The following is an 8,700-nucleotide window of genomic DNA, read 5'->3' as shown; positions in this document are numbered from 1 at the left end:
AGCTGCCCTGGCCTTCCCCGGCCTGGGGCCCCTGGCTGCCCCTCCCCCCGTCTCTGGTTTCCTGCACCTCTGAGCAGAGGGGTCTCTTTTTGGCTCTCCTGACATTTCTACTGACTCTTTTTCCAGCCCTCCTGGAGGCACAGTAATAGCTGTACACTGTGGTCCCCAGGCTACCTTCCTGTCTGTCTCTCCATCTAACTAAGTGCTATATCCATGCACTTTAGAAATACCTGGGAGGCTTCAAAACAAATGGATGCCTGGGCACCCTCTCCACACTGATTAACTCACAGTCTCTGAGGGGGGTGGGCCCAAGCCTCAATGTCTGTGCAGCTTCCAGGTGATTCCAAGATGCAGCCTGCCCTGCAAACCCCACATGCAGAGGGTGCCTGGCACTCAGGGAAGCGAGTTCCTGGAAGCTGGGGCTGGGTCAGATCTATGTCCTAGGTGCCAGGGCAGGATTGGACCTCTTCTTCTGTTGTCACATCCCAAAAACTAGCACATTCCAGGAAAGACTCTCTGACAAAGGGAGTACGCTGTTTAACATCAGCATGTTAAGGTGCAAAAGCAGATGCACACAGGAGATTCGAACTACCAAGTACCAGAGCCTTGACTTGGGGCGTTAATAGTAAGAAACACATATAGAGCTCACCAGTGCCAGATGCTGTTCTAACTGCTTCCTGTCTGTCAACTTGCTTAGCCCATACAACAGCCCACCTGTGTCGGAGCTAGGATGAATCCCATTTTACAGGGCAGGAAGGCACAGAGAGGTTAAGTGACTTGCCCAAGGCCACACAGCAGGTATGCAATGAAGCCAGGGTTCACACCAACGCAGTCACAGCATGCTATGCTGCCTCCAGATTCAAAAATCACCTCCTCCACCTCACACTGTCAGCAGAATAAAACTCTGACTACCCCAGCCTCATGATTTTTTTCTTGACTTTAGGGAAGAACTTTCATATCAGATCTGAATCTCCTAATCTCCCGTCCTTCATCTACATGATATTCTGTCATTGGGATGACACTCTGTTGAGAAAGCAGACTCTTGGTATCAACACAACTTTGTTTTCCTCATCGTGGCAATTTTTTTTTTTTTTTTTTTTTGAGACAGAGTCTCACTCTTTTGCCTGGGCTATAGTGCTCATTGTGGTAATTTTTAACAGCTAAGATACCCTTCCCAATCCCTGAACCCCATATCTGACACAGGCTCAGAGTTTGAGGCTTAGTGGAATTTGAGGGTGAAGTAGAAACACAGGATGGGTGGAAAAGGGTCACATTCCCTAGAGCCATGTGACCTCCCCATCACTTTAGGAGGGGTCAAACACCCGTGTGCTTGAGTGATCCACGTCTCAAATTCTTCTCCGATTCCTCCCTGAACGCAGAAGTCTCGGGAGGATGTGTTGTAAACAGAATGGTCCCCACTCTCCTTGGACACAAAGGACATTTCAGAGCAAGCCCCAGCAGCTCCTGGGGTTATCGCTGAAATGCACACCTGGTGTTCACCATTGCAAAACTCAGTCCAGAAAATGTTTTGGAGAGAGAAGCATCGACCCCTTAGAAGTTAATTTGGTGCTTAACTTTCAAATCTTTTTTTTATGATTAAGAATTGCAATACACTCATAAAAGCCACTTAATGTAGCAATGAATAAATTAAAATGGAAAGTCCCCATGATTAGAGAATCCATATGTCCTGGTTTGGCTGGAATAGCCAGGGTTATGCGTGCTGTCCCAGCATGGTAACTGCTACAGCCTCCTTTGGCTCTCCGAAGGAACTAGTTGAGTACAGCCATCGCCAAGGTGTGAGCTAGGGACAGAATAAGGGGCAGGCTATGTCAGTGAAGCTTGCTCAGTTCTGGTCATTTGGACGAAGTGGGGATAGTAGTCATACTTTTCCCATGTGTCAGGATTGCTTTAAATACAAGTTAGATGTGAAAAGACTGTAAATTGAAACCTACGTACAGCTAACAACAAAAACAAAAATAGTCATCCAGGATGGACTATGAATGGCCCACATCACCCCTTCCCCTTTGCCCTCATGTCCCACAGTATGGGGACAGGTGGGGGTAAGGGACCTCCTTTTAGTCTCATCACTCAGATTCTACCTTTGAAGCCACCCTTAGAAGTGTCAAAAAAGAAATAACCGGACAAACTCACCACAGGGCTGTGTACTCTCCCAGTCCTTGCACGTGTGCTGATGTGGTAGGTCCTCACAGCATCTCACAAGGTAGTTACCCACTTTCCAGATGGGGAAACTGAGGCACAAGTTTGGAGATCTTGCCCAAAGCTGCGCAAGAGGTGAAGCAGGGATTTGAACCAGGCAGCCTAGGTTCAAGGCCAGTACTCTTATACTAAGCTACACTACAGTGCTCCCTGCTCCGCCCAGAGTGTGTGCCTGGGTGCCTGGGCCTGTCCCGCTCTGCTCCCTGCAGCAGCAACCTCGGTGCAACACTAGCTCTTGCCTGCCAAATTGCCCCAAAGGATTCCTTGTGTAGACCTCACAGACCTGGACCCTCCACCATTCTATGCCAGCAGCCAGGGAGCCAGACAGATTCCATCCAGTCGTGACCCTGACACCCGACTTACCCCCACCCTCTGCATTTCCATGCTTCCATGAAGGCCTCAGGTCTCACTGGGCACACAAGGCTCCCTCAAGCCTTTGCAGCCTCAGCACCTTCCTCACCCCACTCCCCTGACAGGCACTCCACACTGCAGACACCTCTCACCCGCTCCCAGGCCCCTGGTGGCACCTGCTCTGGAAGCCACCCTGCCTCTCACTGCCATAGCAGAACCCTATTCTCTGTCTTCTCTGCAATGCCTGCTGTGGCCCCTCCCACTCCTGCCCTTCTTCTGTGATCCTAAGCACTTTGTAGTTGCTCTTCTGCCAGGTGGTGGTGAAAGTCACAGGGTCCCAGCAGCTCTGTACACAGGGGGCTGTCATCTCACACTGGGAAGACTACATGTTACCTTGAATGTGAATGCTGCCCCATGGCAGTGTGGGGCATGGGACAGAGACTCTCGATTATTATTTGTTGATTGAATGAATGAATGCTCCATCCCCCCACCGTCCCACACCCAGACACCCTGGGACTCCAGAAGTGCTAGTTTTGGGTGTTCATGATGTTACATCCATCAAGTTCATTAACATGAACTGCTTACCACGTATGTCTAATAACTATGGAAGCAGAAGCACGTGTTTATCTTATTAAATGCTAGCTTACTTTGCTTTCAGGTGTATGTACATGTGTGTGCTGGGGGGTGGGCAGGACTGGGAAGCGTTAGGAGGAAAACTCTCTAAAGTAGAGATGGGAAAGATTCCAAAGCCTCGCACTTTCGGCAGGACAACAGGAAATACTTTCTCAGGAAAGGGAGGAGGCTGAGCATTAGATGGACAGAGAGGACAGCGAAGAGAGGAGTCCAGGAAGATGGGACAGCTTCCAGAACCTCTGCATTGGGCCCAGAGGAGGCTGTTTGCAGAGGGGCTATTTAAGGGTCTCCCCAAGTCCAAGATTAAAGGAAAAAGCCCCCACCCAAATCTGAGACTCCCCTTGTTCCCTTCCACTAAACACTGGCATCATATAAAATGACGAAGGTGTCATCTTTCCCTTTCTGGGAGAAGGGTCCCTCCCTTAGGGACAATGATGTCAATGAGACCAGAGAAAAGGACAGACCAACTTAGGGAGTGAACATAAAGGGTGGAGAAGTGCCAGGCCAAATATTCCCAATGAGTCCATTTGGGTGGCAGCAACTGGAGACAGGGGTTGTGTCAACTACAGTGCTGCACAAGTGCTGACCACACCTGCACCCCCATCCCAAGCCTGGATGAAGAGCACGGGCAGCCTCCAGCCCCTTCCTGGGAAAGGGCACCTGTAGTTGGCCTAAAGCATCCTTACTCTTCACCCACCTCCAGCCACCCAGCCTAAGAACTGGACCCGCCCCAGGAGGCCACTTCCAGACTCACCAGAGACCTTTCAGGGTATGTTGGGGGCAAAGGGAGGCCACCACTTCACAAAGGTGGGGTTAAAATTCAGAGATACTTTGAGGATAATTTTCCAAGGCAAACCCCCACTTTCGGAATTCCGCTGCACCCTGGGCCAGCTCGGGAGCCACGGCTGGGGTGGGGGCTGCCCCCTAAGGGTCCAGCCCAGGGGCAATAGTGAGCTCACACTCCCTGGAGTATGGGGGGAGGGAGAAACCCAGGCAGGAACCTTAACACTTCCCGACCAACCCCCTCCGCAGGCACATTTCAGAGACCTGGGATGGAGACCAGAGTGGATGACTGATAGTGTCGCAAGGTGCGGGTTCCCAGGCGTCCGGCTCTAGCACCTGCCACTGTCTTCTCGAGTGGACCCGGAGCACCGAGCACCCAGGTTGGCCTTCTTCCGTGGCATCTCTGCCTCCGCCTGTCCACCTGCATTCCCTGCACCCACCCCACTTCAACCCCTCGGAGAACTAAGCAAAAAGGCCCCAGGATCCGTGGCTGTCAAGGTTGGGTGGGAGAGGGGGGAAGGAGCGGGACAAGCAGGGAAAACTGGGACCCCCTGACAGCCTGGAATTCAGCACGACACAGAAGGAGCCTCAGGTTCCGCCTGTATCATATGGGTCTGATGATGGGACGGGTCGTCGCGAGGATTAAAGGGGCGGAGGAGAGAACGACTAGTGTGAGGCAATTGGCTCTGGGTGTTGGGGGCGGTCCGGGGCCAATCCCTGGCCCCTCTTTACCCAAACGGAGGACTCGGAGACCCCCCAGCGCCGCGGCTGCAGTCCCGGGGAGCGGGGCAGGGGAGTGGACGACTGGGGGCTGGAGAAGACAGGATCTGTGACCCTGGGCGGCGGAGGAGGGAAGCCCCGCCGGCTGCGGGCTCAGGGCGGGTGCCCCAGGGGGAGCGGGTGGAGTCAGGAGCGGGGCGGGGGGCGTCAGAGGTGGGAAAACGGGGCGGGGTCCGGGAGGACTAGGGCGGGGCGAGACGGGGAACCTGCACCCTGGAGTCGGAATCTGGGTGCGGAGGGGCCCGGGCTGGTGTGAACCAACAGGGACCCCACCGTGGGCGCGCGGCGCAGGGATTGGCTGCGCTCCCGGGCGCCCGCCGCCCGCTATTTAGGCGGAGCAGGCTGTGAGCCACGCGTCTGCGCGCGGCACCCCCGCCCGATCGGCCGCCCGCGGTCCCTAGCGCTGCGCTCGCTCGGTCGCGCTCCGCCGCCGCGGGCCAGCACCCCTGGACATGAGCGCCCCCGCGACGCTGCTCCCCGGGGGAGAGGAAGGGCTCCAGACGGCCTGGCCCCCGGTGGTGGCCAACGCCAGCCGCGCTCCAGCAGAAGATGCGGTGGCGGCGGGGACAGGGGGCGCGGGGGCGGCGGGCATGGTCACCATCCAGTGTATCTACGCGCTGGTGTGCCTACTGGGCCTGGTGGGCAATGCCCTGGTCATCTTCGTGATCCTTCGCTACGCCAAGATGAAGACGGCCACCAACATCTACCTGCTCAACCTGGCCATCGCGGACGAGCTGTTCATGCTGAGCGTGCCGTTCGTGGCCTCATCAGCCGCCCTGCGCCACTGGCCCTTCGGGTCGGTGCTGTGCCGCGCGGTGCTCAGCGTCGACGGCCTCAACATGTTCACCAGCGTCTTCTGTCTGACCGTGCTCAGCGTGGACCGCTACGTAGCCGTGGTGCACCCTCTGCGCGCGGCCACCTACCGGCGGCCCAGCGTGGCCAAGCTAATCAACCTGGGCGTGTGGCTGGCGTCCTTGCTGGTCACCCTGCCCATCGCCATCTTCGCAGACACCAGGCCGGCTCGGGGGGGCCAGGCTGTGGCCTGCAACCTGCACTGGCCGCACCCGGCCTGGTCGGCGGTCTTCGTGGTTTATACTTTCCTGTTGGGCTTCCTGCTGCCGGTTCTGGCCATCGGCCTGTGCTACCTGCTCATCGTGGGCAAGATGCGGGCCGTGGCGCTGCGGGCTGGCTGGCAGCAGCGACGGCGCTCGGAGAAGAAGATCACTAGATTGGTGCTGATGGTCGTGGCCGTCTTTGTGCTCTGCTGGATGCCTTTCTATGTGGTGCAGCTGCTGAACCTCTTTGTGACCAGCCTTGATGCCACTGTCAACCACGTGTCACTCATCCTCAGCTATGCCAACAGCTGCGCCAACCCCATTCTCTATGGCTTCCTCTCTGACAACTTCCGTCGTTCATTCCAGCGGGTTCTCTGTCTGCGCTGCTGCCTGTTGGATGCTGCTGGCGGTGCTGAGGAAGAGCCCCTGGACTACTATGCCACTGCCCTCAAGAGCAGAGGCGGGGCAGGATGCATGTGCCCCCCGCTCCCCTGCCAGCAGGAGCCCATGCTACCAGAACCCGGCCGCAAGCACATGCCCCTCACCAAGACCACCACCTTCTGAAGAGCCTTTCATCACCTACCTGGCTTGGCCACCTCCTAAGGGGTGTGCACCACCGTTACAGCATAGCAGACTGCATCTCCCGGATGCTCACCTAAGGACTACTACCTGTCCCTACCAAAGCCTTCTCCTTCCAGCAGTCGATGTGCCACCCCCAAGAGCATCAGAATCCCTCTGCTGTTCTCCTCTGCCCAGGGCTCTGGCTTTTAGAAGGACGCCTCCATAGGGGTAGGACTGCTCTGGGTACTGGGCTAGAGTATTTATTAATCATTCCTGAATGTCTGGCTGTTTTTCAAGGGGTGGGAAGCAGGAGGTGGCCAGAAAAGAATGGCCACCTGCCTATGACTTGTTACAGTGACTGCTTAGGAACAGACTCGGGAGGGTGGAGGTGGGTAGTGCCCTTCCTCTCCGCAGACTCTTTGCCTTGTGGGGGGAGCACAGCATGTATAGAGAGAGAGGGGAGGAAGGACGATGCCCCCAAGCTCACTCCCTTTGCATCTATTCCTGGGCTCTTGTGGCTAAGTGAGACTTACGTGCAACAGTCTGGGGCACTTTCTTTGTCACCCCGCCAGGCCCAACACCTGCTTGCAATCACACACGTCTCCCAGGTTGTCCTGGGCCAGAAGCAGTCTTCTTGTGACTAGGAAAGGTTTGAAGCGACATGACATGGAGTTTGTTGCAAGACATAAAACCAGGTCAGTAATAAAAAACAGCAGAGAGAATAAAATCTCATCAGGCTGCTATGATGTAATTTTTTCTCCCTGATTCTTTGTTGTAGGAACATGAGACCTCATTAAAGCAGCAATTTATGCTGGTGGTGAGTGGGAGGGGAGCCAGGGTGGGGCAAGTAGACCAGTGAGCCTGGGGATGGAAATCAGCCCAGGTTTGGGATAGAAGAGTCAGCTCTGTTACCCTCTATTTTAAAATGTCAACATTCAGTGAAACATCAGCTGCGTGTAGATATTAACAAGTAAGGTAAACACAAAAGGCCATAACTTTTTACCAAATATGTAAACCAAATGATAAACTATCTGTCTCAAAAGGCAAAAGTCAGCTTAAGAGGAGCCTGAGTTCCACCTTCTGCCAGAAGCAGAGGAGGAAGCTAAGGAGAAGCTCGCAACGCTTATGTTGGCATCTGGAGTGAAAACCAGATGGGTCTAAACATGTATGAGATGCTGTTTGGGGACACCACCTGGCTTAGCATCGCAAAAGCTATTTCTGGGTTTGACTGACCTAACCCTGCTGGAGCAGATATGCCAGAGGGTGGGTGGGGGGACACCAGGGAGTGAGCCTCTCTGCTCTCCAGGGTGGTCAGCTTCTCAGCACCCACAGTGACCTGGCAGGAGGACTTGGAGAGAAAACACCCTGGACCTGTCAGCCTAGCAGACGGTGCCTGGCTCCTGGCCATCTAGGGCACAGGAGAGCTGAGACAGGTAGGACCAATGGAGCAGGGCCAGGCCCGAGGGGATGCTCCACTCCCACAGGTGGCCAGAGCCCAGGGTAAGCAGAATGAGGCGCTCCTCCGGGGTGTTGGGCTGGAGACAGAGTTTCACACAATGCAAGCAGCTGCTTGATAAGTGCTAAACAGACAGGAGAGCCGAGTGCTGGTCCTGTTATACTTAAAAGAGTTGCATGACCCAGGCAAGAGACTGACATCCCCCAGGTCCTCAGAGCTCTCCTGTAAAATCAGCAGGTCCTTCCAGCACTAGCACATGGCAGCTCCTATGCTTTTGTCCATACCACTATAGATGCCAGCTTCCCCCTTACAACATGAAAAGGAAAGGCCTTGCCTCAACTGCCTTTGGGTGTCTATAACCCATGTAACTATCAAACACTTGCCCCCTCCAGCCAGCAGGATGATCTGAGAGTGGTAATCCGTGTTGATCCAGCATGCCTCGTAAGGTTGGTGGGCATGCAGGTATTTACGGTCCCTACCAATGGTCTACATCTGTCTCTGACAGAATTGTGTAGCCAAGTCTGTATTGCATACCAGAGGCATGGCTATGGCTTGGATGTTTCTAACTAAGGCACGGAACCCTTTGATCCCACGACAGGCGTGCACACGCACACAGGCGCCCGCCATCCCTAACTTATCAGAGTGACCTTGGGCATCCAGAGTAAGTCAGTGCCCATGTGTGTGGGCTTTAGGTAACCGTAACTTCTTGGAGATTTTTAAGACTGAACTCATTCCCCAGTGCCTGGCACCTGATAAATGTGGTTGAACTGAACTGCAAAGAACACCCAGGCTGACAGCAGCAAAGTGAGGGGTTCATGGCACCAGCAACGGTCCCTGATGGGCATGGGGTGCTGGGGCTTTGGG

At 54.9% G+C, this 8,700-nt stretch overlaps 1 protein-coding gene across 1 annotated transcript; it reads left to right on the top strand.

Annotated features, from left to right (window-relative positions):
* Positions 1–5,158: 5,158 nt before the first annotated feature.
* On the top strand, positions 5,159–6,397 carry SSTR4 (somatostatin receptor 4). Its single transcript, XM_012653123.1, has one exon. It carries the CDS (start codon positions 5,217–5,219, stop codon positions 6,381–6,383), a length of 1,167 nt encoding a protein of 388 aa, XP_012508577.1. The 5' UTR covers positions 5,159–5,216; the 3' UTR covers positions 6,384–6,397.
* The last annotated feature ends 2,303 nt before the right edge of the window (positions 6,398–8,700 follow it).

This window comes from Propithecus coquereli, unplaced genomic scaffold, assembly GCF_000956105.1.
Source record: "Propithecus coquereli isolate 6110/MARCELLA unplaced genomic scaffold, Pcoq_1.0 Scaffold411, whole genome shotgun sequence".
NCBI lineage: Eukaryota > Metazoa > Chordata > Mammalia > Primates > Indriidae > Propithecus > Propithecus coquereli.
Note: the sequence above shows the minus strand (reverse complement) of the source record. Positions and strands in the feature narration are given on the sequence as shown.